At 42.1% G+C, this 17,815-nt stretch overlaps 1 protein-coding gene across 4 annotated transcripts in view; it reads right to left on the bottom strand.

Moving 5' to 3' along the window:
- The window catches only part of pola1 (polymerase (DNA directed), alpha 1), an 83,836-nt gene that overhangs the window by 19,853 nt on the left and 46,168 nt on the right, over nt 1–17,815 (bottom strand). For 3 of the 4 annotated variants that reach the window (XM_061758722.1, XM_061758725.1, XM_061758724.1), the window contains one exon: nt 6,499–7,273. The exons of the other annotated variant lie outside the window; for it this stretch is intronic. In XM_061758722.1, coding sequence (XP_061614706.1) covers nt 7,137–7,273 — 137 coding nt within the window. In that variant the 3' untranslated portion in view covers nt 6,499–7,136. Of the gene's footprint in view, nt 1–6,498; nt 7,274–17,815 lie in introns of those variants that run through there. 4 annotated transcript variants of the gene reach the window in all.

Raw genomic sequence — 17,815 nt, 5'->3', positions numbered from 1 at the left:
GTTTCTAATGTATGGGGTGGTGGTGGGTGGGGGGCGGGGGGCTTAGGGGTGGTGTGTGTGCAGATGACCCGCTCGCAGTAAACTAAAAACATTCTTCTGCGGTGCAAGGGAAATGCGAGTTGCAGAGAAATAGCCGACAGAAAGTCCACACTTGTTGGATAATTTCATTCAAGATAAGGAACGCACTGACTGCTGGGATTAGCTCCCACATGCATGAATATAAAAGTTCACTTTGAAAGCCCCAAAAGGAGGCACGTTTGCATTATTCAATGGACGCATGTCAATTAGCAGTGGCGTAGTGTGCGGCGCAAGCATCTGGAGGGCAGGCCGAGGACTGCCCCAACCCAAATCAGTCCAATAACAAATACCTTTTTACATTTACCGAGACTTGAATTGAAGTGTCATACAGTCAATGCTAATATGACCCAGCGTGCTTACAACCTAGATTTGATCAGAACGCAGGCCTACCGAACAAATGATAATGTAGATTCATGTTAGTTGATTACATTGAATGATTTGGTTCTCTAATTGGAGAACATGAAACTTATCAAATTAACACATACAATTACCGTACAGCTATTACTATTCAACAACATTATAATGTTTTAAACAGCCATAAATTACCCACAGGTGATTTAACTGGGGCAATATTTTCTTTGACATTTGAGATGACTTCTGTGGAATTAAAATGTTGACCGTAAAGAGTTCAAAAAGATGCCTGGTGACATAAAATCCTTGTACAATATAAGGTTGCGGGTGAGCTGGAGCCTTTCTTAGCTGACTTTGGGCGAGAGGTGTGATATTGCACCCTGGGTTGGTTGCCAGTCAGTTGCAGGGCACATACAGACCAAAAAAAAAAAAAAAAAAAAAAAAAAAAAAAAAAACAACACAGGGATATTATACAAACTCCACACAGGTGCAGAGATTTGAACCAAGAACCATTCAATCGTGATTCAGACTGTGCTCCCGGTGCTGCCATACTGTTGTTGTTGTGACTTTCAGCTGTCACCACAGAGTCACTTGCATGATTTGGTTGACACATTCCACTCATTTCAATGGGGAAAGATGATTTGAGATAGCAGTTTTGAGTTACAAGCGTATCTCGTATCTCAATGCACGGCTGTATATTATTCTACTAACCCCAATTCCAATGAAGTTGGGACCTGCGTAAAACGCAAATAAAAACATAATATAATGATTTGCAAATCCTCTTCAATCTTTAGTCAATTGAACACACTAAAAAGACGAAATATTTAACGTTCAACTGATCAAAGCTATTGATTTTGTTGCAAATATTCACACATTTTGAATTTGATGCCTGCAACACATTCCACAAAAGCTGGGAAAGGGGCATGTTTACCACTGTGTTACAAGTGTTAAGAGTCTGGGGTCTTCGTTGTCGCATTATGTGCTTCATAATGAGACAGGTCAGATCTGCTGGCAGGCCAGTCTAGTACTCACACTCTTTTACTATGAAGCCGCGCTGGTGTAACACATGCAAAATGTGACTTGGCATTGTCTTGCTGAAATAAGCAGGGACTTTCCTGAAAAAGATGTTGCTTGGATGGCAACATATGTTGCTCCAAATCCTATCTGTACCTTTCAGCATTAATGCTGCCTTCACCGATGTGCAAGTTAACCATGCCATGGTCACTAACACACCCCCACAGATGCTGGCTTTTGAAGTTTACGCTAAAAAGAAATCTGGATGGTCCTTTTCTGACGCCCAATGTTTCCAAAAACAATTAGAAATGTGGATTCAACAGACCACAGCACACTTTTCATCAGTCCATCTCAGATGAGCTCTGGTCCGTGGCGTTTCTGGGTGTTGTTGAGATATGGCTTTTGCTTTGCATGGTAGAGTTTTAATTTGCATTTGTTGATGTAGCGACGAACTGTGTTAACTACAAAGCGCTGTTGTTCACAAAATGGTGAACTACTGAGCCTTTCGGGGATGGCCCTTTTATACCCAATCATGACACTCACCTGTTTTTAATTAACATATTCACCTGTGGAATGTTCCAAGCAGGTGTTTTTTTTTTTAGCATTCCTCAACTTTCCCTGTCTTTTGTTGCCCGTCCCAGCTTTTTGGGAATGTGTTACAGGCATCAAATCCAAAATGAAAGAATATTGTTGAAAATGATTTGCAAATCATTGTATTCTGTTGTTATCTGTTTCACGTCTCAACTTCATTGGAATTGGGGTTTGTATATTATATGGCTTCAGTCATTGGTTGTTTCCAATTTCTTCTCCCTCCCTACAGAAATGTTGTGCACACCAAACTGTCCTTTTATTTACCACTCCCAAAATCTTTTCACGTCAACGTTGAAAAGTTTAGCAGCTTTTGCTCCACATTGCACACAGCAGCACTTTCTCTTTCACCTCCCCCGTAAACCTCAGCTCTACAGATGCCATGTCTGCTTGGCAGGTAGCAAGTGCTGCGGTAATGATGTCTACCACGACGCATGGTGGTAAATTGTAATCACAACCACCTGTTATTTTCCTGAGAAGTAAAAAAAAGAATGCATCTATTTGAGGTGCGGCATTTATAAATTTAATTTTTTGTCATTTTTTCACATCAATATTGAAATGCTATCTCGAGTAGCTTATGCAGTGGAATGTGGCACCCTGCATCTTAAAACTCCAAGTATAAACTTCAGCTGTACAGATGCCTTGTCTGTTGTGCAGGCAGTGTGTGTTGTGGTAACAAAGTTGAGCAAAAGACATGGCAATATGAAATATCACAGCAGAGGTAATTAAAACCTCTGTGTTGCAATATCTGTTATTTTTGTTGTGGGGGTGGCGGCGTGAATGATCCTAACTACACATTAAACCTATTCCACTCTTGTCCTTAGTCGTAATAACAGTAAAGACATGCAATTGTTCCAACCCTTTCAGAAATTACCTTTTTTACCGTGTGATATTGTGTGAAAGCAAAACGTCTGCCGCACCCTGGCACTTCAGATCACACATCCCTCTGGTGTATTGCAACAACGAGGCTTTCTCCGTGGCATTAACGGGAAGGACAGCTTGAGTGACCATTTGTAAAAAAAAATTAATAAAATAAAAATTAAAAAAAAGCAACTGCGAAGACACTGAAAGGCATTTGCATTAGTTTTCATGGAAAAGGCATATAAAGCAATAGGAGAAATATCCCATATATCCCAAAATGTATTTAGCATCTTCAGAAAAAATGTTTGCAAATCATGAAATTTCATTTGAGAGATATAACGGTAAAGCCATTTTGGTATTAAAAGTGTAATAAAAATATCCCCTTAGAACATTTAAAAAAAAAAAAAAAAAAAAAACAACCAAAAACAATTACTACCGTTTCAATAACTGCCATAATTCAAATACTCATTTTCAAAATGAAATTCAGTGGGGTATGTCTTTACCGTTATTGACCAAATTATATAAAAATGACCCATACAAACCATGCAAAAAAAAAAAAAAGTTCCTGGGGCGACCACCCTCCTTGCTCCGCAGATTTGTCCAGGTGTCCCTCAACCTATGCCCTCCCCTCCCTCACCTACTTGCAGACTTGATTTGGCCCCTGATTTGGATTCTCTGGCCCTTATTTATCACACCACGTCCCTAGCAGAGAGCAGAGGGAGAGAGAATAGGCCCAATCACTCCACAGCCTCAGTCGGATCAGTCCTCACTCAGTCAGTCGCTGGGAGAGGAGCTCGAATGCGCTTTGATGAACAGCCCATGTTCCCCTACGTCGCCTCCCCTCCCCAGCCCCCGTGAAAGAGTTGAATAGCGGGGGCCACGGCACTTCGCTCCCCTCTCGGGTTGCCCCTTAATTCCTCGTCTCCCTTGCTCTCATCCAATTAGCTCAGTGTATTAAGCGGTTTATCGTCTCATAACCGCCCTTTCAGTTCTAACAAGGGAGACACTTTGCAATAGGACCGGCTCTCCTTTTGACACCCTCTCGGCTGCTTGTAGTTCCAGTGCACTATGAATAACAGCCAGAGAATGGAGGACTAATTCCCTCATCAAAGCCTACCTTGTCCATCGCTGGTCAAAACGACAAGCAATAAAGCTTAACACCACAATACAAAGAGACTTGTTCGACCTTATTAGCTTAGTGGGGTCGAATTAATGCGAGGGACTCCATTTGACTGGTTTACGGCGGACCAGGACAAAACAAGGCCCTCGCTGCTAGTGAGAATAGCAGGCCTCTGCTGAGAGATGTGGCTGATTAAATCCGATGACCAAAAAAAACAAAATAAAATGAAATCAGGCTGAACAGCTGGAGGAGACGGTAGAATTAAATAAATATCTAAAGTTTCTTTTCACTCGCATGGAGCATGTTCGATTCATTGTGAAACACAGTTTAAGTACTCGGTCCCCTTAAGGCTGTCTTTGCAGGTCACAATGGTTTCAAGTGATTTGCGAGGCAGGCAGTATTTATAGAAATGCAAACAACAGGATGGAGTTGGAACAGAAAATCAATTGACTCTATTAAAGAAGCCTTGGTGGAAAACGCTAGAACACTTAACGGACTGAACCTTAACCACAAAACAGGAAATTCAACCTGATTGTGGGAAATAACCAGATATACAGTACTGTATACCATTAGCTACACAAGCACAGTCTAATGACATCCAATATAAGAGGTGTATCGAAGAAAACAATGCTCAGTTCTGAGTGCCAATTGTGACTGACGTATTGGTGTGGATGCAGTCCGGTGTACAAAAGCACTGAATTATATTGAGAGGTGCTTCTAATGCAGTGATTTCCCAACCACTGTAGCACGGCACATGGTGAGACAACAGACAACAACGGAGATACAGAGAGACTGGAAGAGTCACAGAAGGGCATAGAAGACTACACAACTTCACGTTTCCTAATTTTTTTTTTTTTCCATCCATTCATTTTCCGTAGCGCTTATCCTGACTTTCAAATCTCAATTTCAAAACACATGGAGGGAGGGAAGAAAATAAATAAATAAATAAATAAATCAGGCGTTGAACAGTTTTGGCAGTCTTGTGTGTGCTGTGCTCTGATAATCTCAACAGAGCACCACACAAAAAGATTCTGTTCCAGCCCCGATTTACAAAACAAGCCCTCCGATACATAAATCGCACATGATCACACGATCTCGCAAAAACAAAGACCAGCAAACACTTCCGCAAATGCGCGGTTTTACCAGTGTTTCCGGAGGCAGGAGCGTTGTAAAATGTCAATAAAATAGAATAGATATTTGTCATTGTCACAGGTACAATGAAATTAAAAGAGCCGGGGGATCCCACTTTTATTCCAAAAAACAATATCGGGTAAAACATGTTTGTTTTTATTTACGGCCATTTCCCTTTATATTATGTATATTCTTTTCCGCATCAAAATTCACGGTGTCATGACTTGGGAGATGTCAGCTTCGCTCAAACACGTTAAGATTTTTCGTCGTAAATATTGAACAAGTTTCATATTTAAAGATTGTGGGCCCCGACCCGTTTCAGACTCTATTATCAGGACAAACCCACTCTTAACACAACACAGACCTAAGAATATTTTGTATTTGGTAATCTTGTAAAATAGTGCAGCGTTCGATGAGGGGCAAAATCAGAATAAAAACAGCCCAACTGTATTTGTGTGTGTATCGGGCCTAAAACCGGACCCAGTGACGCTCTCGGGCCCCAGAACAAGTTGCGCTTCCCCGCAATATAAGAACTTGATTGCCTAGATCGCATCAGCGGTTATCTGGCGCAATTGTGAGATGCAATTAGCTAGCTAGCTATGCCTCGTCCCTTCGGACAGTCATCAGGTGTGCCCACTTTTAGAGCGCCTCGTTGTCAACTGTGAGTGCGCGCGCAAGTCACGCAGAGAGACGGAAGAGTAAGGAAAATAAATCACTAGCATCCATTTTCCAGGTCGTCGCGCTGCTATTTAATTGACAGGTGACAGTTGAGTGGAGCGTGGTTTCAGCGCATTCAGCAGACACGCCCGCAGTTGATTTTTCACATTTTTGAAGCTTTACTTTATATTTAAATTTGGCAGGGTGGTTAGCAGCACTCTTCTCTGTAGTGTGTCAAATTAAGACGTCATATATTTTCACCTAATGGACACTTAAATGTTTAAAATGATATGAGTTACAATGTCAGCAAAATTATCGTTTTGTGAACTCAGAGGAGAGTTATGTTGTGTATAAAACAGGTGTTTTAAGTTGTTAATAACACGCACTGGACACTTCATTCGGTACAACTGCAGTCATGATGAAAATATTTTACCTTGACAAAGATCACGCCAAGTTTTTATTGACACTACCGGATAGGTATTGACTTAAAATTTATTGCTATGATTTATGTTGCCGGGGTCAATGGATCATGAAGAGGTGTTGCAACCACAAGAAATTGAGTTTAAATTGTCTTTCCCAGTGTCAATCAAAAGTAATTCATGCTTTAGCAGCAATGTTTACCTAATATTGTGATCATTGAGTCCGTGTTGCAAGACGATGTAGCAGCTGACAACGCAAATGACAAGATAAACACCATATTTACTTATCTTTTTATTATTTCAGTATCAAACAGATTATCAGAGTATACAAAAACGACAACACAAACGGCTCTAGTAATTACAATACTAAGAGAAAATGACGAGCGTTAAAAACACAATGTGAAGTGACAATCTGACAAGTTGGGGCGGAGTGAGGAAGAAAAGTGAAAAGGGATGAAAACAGTTAAACAGAGGCAGCGCAGAAGACGAATTGCGGTTCGATAGCGAGACAAAAGAGTGAGGGGACGGCTACATATGTGGCCTCCCCTCACACAAGTCAACTCCTGCATCCTTTGTCATCCTGACATGTACACACACGTGGAGGATGAATGGAGGTAATCAGAACAAGTGTTCATTGGTTTCAGGGATCCAGTACTACGAGTGGCCGAGGTCGCTATCATTATTTAATTAGAGGCTTTTGGACTATACTGAGCTTCTCTGGAGGTAAGTCATTTTTGCACGCACACACAAGCGGGGATAGTCTGTAGACTGTCATTCAGATGTGATTACTCGCCTGTTTCTATGGATGATGGGGGGGGGGGGGGGGGTCAATACGTGAGGGGTGCGATTGATTGGGCTTTAAAATGTCTACCAGAACCATTAGATGGACAAAGAAAGATAATCCCAACATCCCATTTTTACTTGAGGGAAGAGAAGGCTTGGAAGAGTTTGGCTAGGTTAATTTCCGAATAGCCACTGGCGGTGAGCGCTTTCTCTGGCACTTCCTTCAGCTTCCGGTACACCTCCTTTTCTTTGTTCCACCAGCCGGCGCGAGCTAAAGGGAGGGGAAAAAAAAGATGGAAATGCCTTTGTGAACATCAATTTCACTGGCCAACAACAAATTCATTGAAGATTTTTTTCTTTTTAGCTGATTTAAAAAAATATTTATGTGCTGAATCCAAATATCACATTGATTTTGCTCAATCAGGTCAACATTTTGAATTATGGCCACATTTCTTTTTTGTACAGCTAGTTTTTCTTTACATCTGGAGTGTTCAACCTGGGGACACAGGAATGTATTCCTGTGTCCCCAGGTTGAACACCCCCCCTCCCCCCTCCTAAAACCCTATCTCAGATAAGAAATAAAAATCCACTGATAATGTCACAAATATATAATCGATTAAGAAAATCTGATGAAAAAAAAAAAAACCCGACCTCAATAAGAATAATTTTCTTTCTCCCTTTTCAATTCAGCGATGCAAATGTGTCAAAAATCAGTTGAGAAGAGAGACAACTTACATTTATTTATTTTTTAGATGTGGTACCCAGTGTTATCATCAATTGGTTCAAATATAAAGGTGAGGAACACATGGTAAATATTAAATCTCCTGAACGAGTATTTACCTGGAGATGCTTTGCTATCTCCCCATAAGGCTATCACTTGGAGGGTCAGGATGGAGATCACAGACTTGGACCGATCGTTCGACGGCGGCGCAAGCACACAGGAACAAGAGATCGATACAGAAGTACAGCGAGAGTGTTAAGTCGATACCGTGTGTGTTCTCCCCTCAGGTGGGCCACTGTGAGACCACTGATACCATCTCAGATGGGATGGCTGCCATTCGCCAAATCTTCCCAACGATACGGCGAGTGAGGAGTGCGCATCAAGTGTCATAAAACCGAGTAATAACACACTATCGGACCCAAGAGGTATAATGGCGCAGCTGAAGTAGCTGAAGACAACGTAATTAAGAACATTTTCGGTCCAACGTTTATCTGATTACACCGTTCTTATGTGGCTGGGGGGGGAACCACATTCTCCATTCTTTTCTGATTGCATGGAAATGATTGCACATGAAAGTGTGGTGTTACGTGACATGACTTTTTCCCCCATTGCTGTATATTTAATAATAACTTTATTACCCTGACCACCCTGTTTTTGTTAATTGGCTGTGAGAAATTGAATTGCCTTATGTGTGGCATCCATTTTGACTCACATTTAACTCACCAAACATAGTACCGCTTTATATAAATAACTTCAGTATAACGACAATTTTCCAATTTTTTTTCAGCCATTGTGTGAACATGTCTTAATGATGATGCGTTATTTTGTTATGATACTGCGATTGTTTTTCAAGCATGTTTTTTTTTTTTTAACCTAGTAATGTAGTTACACACAAACAGATGTTCAAGCTGGATCTACTAACCGGGTGCTTAATTACACTGGACATATTAGAAGTGCAGTTCATTTTGTGCGTTGTGGGAAGAGTATATACAAATTGATTCACTGAGCACGCACAATGTGATTTATCAAACCTGAGGAAAATTGCGCTGGCAATTTTAATTAGCACCTCTAAAAAGGTGGGTGCATAGCAGTGCCAGTGTTGCTCAGGCAAAATGAGGGGACATGGGCGAATGTTTCCGCTCGTGTGAACATTTTAGAAATACCAACAAACATGATGGTGACATAAATTTTCTGGGTGGGCTGTCCCAAGTTTTAATGCAATATTATGCTGGACGGGCATTTAAATGTTTATCCAATTGCCAGACACTTGGGGCGAGTTAAATAAAACAAAGCACGGCTTCTATAAGGTTGCCGGCTTCCCCAACATTATCTGAATGATTAATATATTTTCTGTAACTCAGCAGTATATCTACCAATAACAGTTCCAATTCCATTAGCTTAAACTTCCTTTTGCGCTTGCGGTGCTCTCCTAAATTTTCCATGGTGAAAACTATCAGAGCATCCTAAAGCGCAAAACACTTTTAAATTCAGCGGTCTCCACCACCTTGACACCTGTTTAGTGAACAGCACATGTGTTAGAGTGAGTGAACACACAATTTAGCTATTTGTGAGCTTAGTAAAACCTCTGTAATTTTTGGGAGGATTTAACCTGGGCCCTTTGGATACAGGCTGTATTGTTAGCCACTTACATCGTTTAACTACCAGCAGTTATGTTTATGTATGCAGGATACTTTGAGAAAGTCTAAGAAAGCATTCAAAACAAAGCCTACTGTCAGAAGTGTGATCCTTTTTTTTTTTTTTTTTTTTTTTTTTTTGAAGTAGTGGTTACTAAGAGTGTTCATTAAACACATTAACACAGAAAGGTACCTTAAATATGGTACCCTTGAGGAGGTAATACATTTCTAGATGATGTGCTGTAAACACACGTGTCCAAATTGTCCATATGGCTATATCTCCTGTGTTGTTCTTCCTTCCTACTACATTAGTGACTGCTGTATAAATACAAGCCTACTTTGTGGCCATGAGAACAGGAAAATACATAGAAACACACACACACAGAAACATGCGCACGCACACCCACACACACAACGTAAGTTGACTTCAACGGCATCAGCAACTGTCACGAAAAATACAGCATGCTAACAGGGACATGGAAGGGGGAGCAGGAAGACACAAACGAGTCTATTTATCGGGGTAATAGAAGGGGGTGGGTGTGATGATGCATGATCAAGCGAAAGCAATCATGTCATCATTTCTAAAAAGGTGGAAAATCATCTCTCTCTCTGCTCTTCCTACCCTCACTTCTTCGTTGCCGCTGACTGAATCAAGATTGGTGAATAGATAAAAAAATATATATATATATATTAAAAGAGGAACAAAAATAGAATAGAGATCAAGTTGTAGAAGTATGCGTAGAGGAGTAGATACAAATAACCTCCAGCAAGGAAAAAAGTTGGGAAGGCAGAGATTAAATTTCCTTAAATACCTGTAGTAGCGTTTATTTACTACATTTCAGTGAGTAGAAGCACGACGGGTATGGATTGTGTAACTGCCTCACACAGCGACAGCCTAACGGCACTCAACGGTTTTGCAGTGTTCGGAGTCCCCCCGCTAGTTTTACTTTTAATGAGTGTCCAACTGCTGCCCGCTAGTTTTGCTGCGATTTGAAATTTCGCCGGTGAACGGCGTTGCAATATTGCAAACGTTACGGCCAATTAAAATGCCATGTTGAGCTTTCAGAACTAAAACCTCTCCGGGTAGGAAGTCAGATCAGCTGGCCACCGCCAACCTGTACCAATACAGTATGTATGGTATACGGCAAAGTAAAACAAAGCAAAATAAAAGCAAATACAAATAAATACATACGGTATACAACAAACTACGATGTGGATAAACAGCGCAGCTGAAGCAAACATTCAGGAGTGCTCCGGCAAAGTCTATTCAAATTGGCACTTATTTGGTCTTGTGTCTGTAAAATTACAATGCGTATTTTCCTTGTCGCATGTTTTATTAATTGACCTGTTTTTTTTCAACCCAGTTATCCTGAGTACAGCCTAATGTCTGCATATAAGAAACGGAGCACAATGTACTAGTTTGCTCAGCAGCGTAAGAATACGTCATTATGTGGCCCAAGAAGGCATGCTCAGTTAGCGCTGTTTTTACCATTTTTCATCTGATTGTTTTAAACCAAGAACCCCCTGTACCGATAGTGTCCACACAAAAAACACTGCCTTGACACGATTTTCTTCTTTGGCGAATTCACTAGCAAGTTACACGCAATCTTGTTGGAATGATGTCACTCAATTTTCAGAGCTCATGTAACTATCAGCCTCCCAACTCCACGGGCCACAGTAGAAACAAACTGTACTTGGTGGAAATGTAGCCTGTGGTTATAAAAAAAAAAAAAAAAAAAAAGATAAGGTGTTGATTTGTTTAACTGGATGATGCACTCATTGAGAGGGGAGGCAAATATTTGAGAACATATGGGAATCAATAGAGACAGACCTTTAACAACATTTTCTTTCTTACCTATGGGGAAAATCAAAAAAACAATCCCACTTTGTAATGGGATTGGAGAATATCTTGGAATGTTCGGAATTTCTTTTCCCATGCCAGTGCTTTATTGAGCAAAATAATACTGTGCCATGGTGGAGGTCTGCAAGGATGTAACTAAAGTTCCCATAACTGATGTGACGCCTGTTTCTTAAGACAGCATACTAGTTGAGGTTTTACAAACAGCGCTTCTGCTGGTTGCAACCAAGTACTGCATTCCATTTTCCCATGTACTGTCACAGTCGAACAAATTCTTAAGGCTAAAAAAAATAAAAATAAATCAACTATTACGTCCAACCTTAGTATGATTGATTTATTAGAATGGGGGAAAGTAAAAGATATGCAGATGGATTAACACTTTTCCAAATTCAAACATTGAACTGTCGTTACAAAAATGGGCATGCACACGCACTCACACACTGTAAGCATATCGGGGGTTATCTTCACTCCAACTAAGGTGTTGCCACACGGCCATGCACACTCTAGCGGCACTGGGCATGAGGATGTCAGGGCTCTGCACGCTCTAACTAGGTGTAAATACAATAACAAGCCTGTAATTAAGTGAGCATGATGAAGTTAATGGAGATCGGCCATCATGTCGGCCGCCTACATGAATATTCTATTAGGCTGGTGGTGGCGGGCAGCTGGAATAGCAGTTAATTTAATCACCACTCGGAGCACGGGGGAAACTTCTTTGTGTGAGTGTAATTGCATAGAATGAATAATTGATTTGACAATCGCACCCACGGACTTTGCCATGCTGTAGAAAGCAAAGAGAGGATGAGGAGAGCGAAGGAGGTAGAGAGAATGGTGAAGAGAAAGAGAGAAAGGAAGAGCAGGAGGGGGCGGGGGGGAGGTGGGAGGACCGAATGCAGAAGCCGATAAAAGGGACCATTAGAATAGTGCGGCTCAAAGACAATTTAGTTTTATCAATGCGTCAAAATTACATTATGGCTCACACGCAATCACGCTGCCCATTCTCAAAGATGTGGAGGTGAGGAGAAAAAGCAACAGATGCAAAGACGAAAAGTGACAAGAAATGATTGGAACGCGTCAATATGAGATGCCAGAGGACGGGCGGCGTGTTTTCACGAGCGAGCGCTGGTGGTGTGTGCATAATCTATTAGGAGCTCTCCTGCCGCGGATAAAATTACCTCCACGTTTTACTCAACCACAGCAATCAGGCACAAAAACGCCATGCACATGTAGATAAGACGCACCCGTTCCAAGATCATGTTCAATCCGCAGCCATTGTACTTCGATGTGGTCTATTGTGCTCGTTGTGTCCATAAAAATATCCACACATATTTGAATGCATTCAGAATCTGCACATCCAAAAATATGAAAAGGGCCACTGAATTGGAACTGCACTTGCCTAACTATTGTCTGTCTGTTCAATTGTAATAATGCAGTTAGAAATAGTTTACTGCTGGATGTAAAATCACCAAGAAAATTATATTCCGTTAGCACTTGTGATCTGAAAGAAATTGTTTGCAGATTATGGGAAATCCTGTACATAATTTTGTGTACACTATTGACTAAGATGTTCATGATCAGCTAGTGGTATAAAATAAGGCCTTAAGAAATCGGGGGTTTTAAATTCAAAGTCAGAGCACTGAAGGGACTTTTTACATACTATGAACGAACGCTGAAATTTGTCGCAACATTCATGATGTTGTTTGGGAAAAGCCTCTCTTTCCTCCGGCAAGGTCTTTTTAGTGTTTTAAATATAACTATAGAACTTACCCGCACTAGCAAGTGATCCTATTAAATGTTGCATGAGGAAAAAAAACTTACTATTCAAGAATGCACGCACACATTCTCACACAAACAGCATTCTACACAGAGTATAGCATTGTATGTTTCATCCCTGTAATCGCAGCAATGTGGCCCCTGGGTGTGTAATGCAGTAATATGTGGTATTACTGCCACAGGACAGAGGATAACACCTTAAACCTATACTTGCTAACAGCATGAAGATGTGTGCGCGCGTGTGTGTGATACTACTTTGGCTAACTGATGCTGTCAACTCTTGTTGGTGGAACACAAACATGGGTTGCAAATAGCATCTAGTCTTTGTATGACAAAAAAAAAATCATTGGAACAGAAAGTTATACATGTTCAAATAAAGTGCTTAACTTCAGAAAAATAAAAGCTTCAATTTCCCTCTCTCTGTTTGGCATCTTGACACAACAGTGAAGTCTCGAACAATTTTACATGTTTTAATTTAACAAATTTTAACTGAACCATTTTAGAGGTTATGTTTGCTCAAAACCTTTGTTTTGCTTCGTAATGGTGTTTCATAAATATGCCCTTTTAATAAGTGCTCCCGGTGGGAAGTACGAACAAAAATGACTCTGGCCATTCCATTTTAAGCGCCGTTTGTTCCAAATGTTCTCTTCCTTTATCGATCATTTTCTGATCTTTTGCCGTCTTTAACTCAACCGACACACTGAGTCTCTTTCTCTCCCCTCGGCTATGTTTCTCCCTGTCTCTGTCTGGTCTGCGTGCAGTCAATGATTACAGCCTGAAATGCAGATTTGATAGTCTGCGGGGGGTGGGTGAACCCGCATGTGATTGGTCGGTATGGTTCGTCACTACCGTAAAGCCTGTAATGTTGTGGTGCTTAAAATAGTAGCACTTTGTATGTCTTGAATCATAATCTTACTTTTTTTGCTACGGTGCGGGTCTGTATAGGACTGCTTCTGGGTCCGGACGTGGACCAGTTTGTGACCTCTGTTTTAAGACAGAGCTGTTTGGCTCCTCAGGTCGCTATGTTGTTCGCTCACAGGCTAGCGAACGTAATAAATAGGTGACTTTCCCTAAAGTGTCCCAGTTGTGTGCATTTCCGGAGCCAATGTTGTGAGCGGCGCGCCAGGTATTCCCACAACAATGAAAATGTATCAAGTCTAGCAAAAAGTCTCGTATCAATTATATTGATGGAACAATAACCCGCCGTACTCTCCCTCTTATTGGCTAGCACCAAGACAGGACTCGTACTTTTAGTGGATTATAATTCGCTGAAGCGTCTGTCACGTCAAAGTTGCCGGTGCCAGAAGCAAGGGTACGGGAGAGGCGAGTCTGAATTTCATTAAGGAAGACCCTGCCCGGGTTCTTCCTAAAGGGACACTACGCGCTCCTGATCAAGAAATTCATACACCTGTATTAATTGACTCCTTGGTCAGACATACCGCCATTCTCACAGTCGTGGACAGGTTCTCTCAAATGGTACACTTCATTGCACTTCCGAAACTCCCCTCAGCTAAAGACATGGCTGAGTTAATGATACACCAGATATTCAAGTTTCATGGTTTCCCCAAGAATGTGGTATCTGATAGGGGTCCCCAATTCATTTCGCGATTTTGGAAGGAGTTTTGCAGTCTCATAGGTGCTACCGTCAGTCTGGCATCTGGGTTTCATCCTGAAACCAACGGACAAACCGAGAGGCTGAACCAGGACCTGGGGACTGGGCTCCGATGTCTCTCTTCACAGGAGCCACAATCCTGGTCTCAGAAACTGGTTTGGGTTGCGTTTTCTCACAATTCCCTCCCCTCTGCATCCACTGGTCTATCGCCTTTTCACATTGTGCATGATTACCAACCATCTCTGTTTCCTGCCATAGCCCCATGGCTCTCTACCAAACATATTCCACTCCGGGTGGAGTCCAGGAAGCTCGCTCCCAGGTTCGTGGGGCCCTTCCCCATCACAAAGATCATCGACCCGGTCACCATGTAGTTTAGGCTCCCAAGGTCAATGCGGGTCCACCCTGCTTTTCACGTCAGCTTGCTCAAGCCCGCCCGGGAGTCCCCTCTGGTGGTCGCCTTCCAGACCCCCTCCTCCCCCCCCCCCCCCCCCCGGTTCGTGGATGGGGGCCCTGTCTTCACTATGAGGCGGCTGTTGCCGTCTCGTCGGAGGGGGCGGGGGTTTCAATATCTGGTGGACTGGGAAGGGCTACGGGCCTGAGGAACGTTCATTGGTGCCGTCTGCGTTTATCGTGGATGACTCACTAATTCGGGACTTCCACGTTGCGCATCCTGGGGCTCCGTGGCCGGCCGTTAAGGGTGGATATGGTGGGGTGGGGGGGTACTGTCATTGGTGTGTGTTCTGGTTGTTATCTTCTCCCGGTCTCGTACACACCTGCTCCTGAGAGCATCTTCACCACCTGTGCCTCATTCACCCTAATTATCCCTTGCATTTAACCTCGTGTCTCATTCTTTCTAGTCGCCAGTTCGTTGTACCTTGTCGTCGCGTTCCAGCATTCATTGTTGTCACGTCAGTAAGACTAGACCCTGTTCCGATTAACAACCTTGCCTTTTTGCCTCACGTTTTTGAGGCTCTGTTGCCTTTTCGGATTGCCTGCCTGTGTACCGACCTCTGCCCGTATATTAAACCTCTCTTTTTTGAAACTGTCCATTGTTAGTGGAGTCATGCATTTTTGGGTCCTGTCCTCTGTTCCGTTCATGACAGAAATGTTATTGCGCCTCTCATTTGACATCAATTTCACTTTGCAATAGTAAACTGGACAAAACCGCCTGTGTACGTAATGTGTTGCATTATGTTGCATAGTGAGGTACAATATAAGAGTGAACACAGGATGAGTAAGTGGCTGCATAGCTCGGCAAAATAAAGGGAGGCAAGTCAAGAGGTGATTGGCAATGATTTTTTCCATCTAGGCCGGGACCAAAATATAATAAGAAAGCAGAAGTGGGGGCTATAATCATGTTAGTAGCCCTGCACTGGGCCAATCCCTTATTTTAGCGCCTTCCATAGCCTGAGTGGTCATCCGCTGATTACAAGTTATATTAAATATATAAGTTATATATAAACCTCTGCTGTCTCACTCCTGGCTGCCAACAGAGTCCTGGCATTCAGGCATACATACATAAATATTTAATCAAATAAATAAATCACTCAGTCGAGCGGCCCTTTCTAATCAAGTGACATCAATCAGGGAGAACTATGGGTAAAGAGGCCTTGTGGCTTCCGCCTCCCGAGCGCACCCACAGACTGGAGTAGCGTCTATTTGAGTCCAAGGGGGGAAATATACGCTCCATGTCCCATTACAGGAGAAGGGCTATCCTTTCTTCAGCGCGCCCATTACTTCCCCTATCATTTCTCCAAATCTAAAACCTGTTTTCAATCAACACAGCCAAACGAGTGTCTGTCTAAGAGAGAGAGAGCGAATGACGAGAGAGCGGTAAAGGTGGACAGTGAGGGAATGGCTGGGGGAGAGCGATGGAGGGCTCTTTTCACCGTTCTCCCGGTGATTGGAGCATTTTGCATTCTGTACGTGTGTGTGATTGAATCCGTCTCCTAAATTAGGGCTGTTGACTCGAGGAGATGAATGCCCTTAACCCCCCCTCTCCCATGTGCAATACCCATACTTTGGTGTGTGTCCCTGTGTGCGCATGGGGCACCACTGATGAATATTTTAAGAGCACCCTGGGTAACAGGCTTACTTTGAGCTATTGATTGTTAATGCTATGTTACATTTACAGTATTTGTGAGGAAACATTGATGGAGACATCTAAATTCAAACCGCACTTCCTTGATTTCAATTCTCACGACCGTACTGCTGAGTTATAACACAAACAGCCAAAAAATGAATAAAATATCACAACATTTAAAAAGCAAATGGTGGCTTTCTACTAACCGCAAATGGACAAAACTTTAGAAACAAACTTAAAAATCAGCTACATAACATATATGGGGTTCATACAATAGCTATGTTAAATTAGAAATACACACAAATTGAATACATATTTAAATTGATGATTTTAATTTATTACATTAAATAAAACAGCACTAGGATGTACACTGGGGGTGTCCAAACTTTTTCTTCCAAAGGTGTTCTAACGGGTTGTGGGTAGGACTGTGCAGGGCAGTCAAGTTCATCCTTACCAATCCCGACCTCAACCCTATAGAACACTTTTGAATGACGCAGAACGGCGACTGAGAGCCAGGCCACTGTGTCCAACATCAGTGTATAGCCTCACAAATGCGCTCCTGGAAAATTTGTGAAAAATTCCCATAAACACACTCGTAAATCTTGTGGAAAACTGTCCCAGAAGTGTTTAAGCTGCAAGTCTTCACGAGGTTTTCACACACTGTTGCTGGTATTTTGGCCCATTCCGCCATGCAGATCTCCTCTAGAGCAGTGATGTTTTGGGGCCCTCGCTGGGCAACACAGACTTGCAACTCCCTCCAAGGATTTTCTATGGGGTTGAGATCTGGAGAGTGGCTAGGCCACTCCAGGACCTTGACAAATGCTTCTTACGAAGCCACTCCTCTCTCATCTTTTTAAGTGGGGGAACTTGCACAATTGGTGGCTGATGAAATACTTTTTTTGCCCCACTGTACATATATACAGTACACACAATCTGATGTATATGCATTTGCTTTGTTTTACTCAGCTGTCTGCAGCCAGGTCAGCATTGCTAATGAGAATATGGTTAAAGATAAAACAAATTTAAAAAAAAATAAATCAATCATATTATTATTATTATCAGTAGTAGTATTAATCAGGGGCGTCAGACCCAAACAGACAAACCACACGGTCTGTGTCAAATGTTAATGTTA

Source organism: Phyllopteryx taeniolatus, chromosome 20, assembly GCF_024500385.1.
Source record: "Phyllopteryx taeniolatus isolate TA_2022b chromosome 20, UOR_Ptae_1.2, whole genome shotgun sequence".
Lineage (NCBI taxonomy): Eukaryota > Metazoa > Chordata > Actinopteri > Syngnathiformes > Syngnathidae > Phyllopteryx > Phyllopteryx taeniolatus.
Note: the sequence above shows the minus strand (reverse complement) of the source record. Positions and strands in the feature narration are given on the sequence as shown.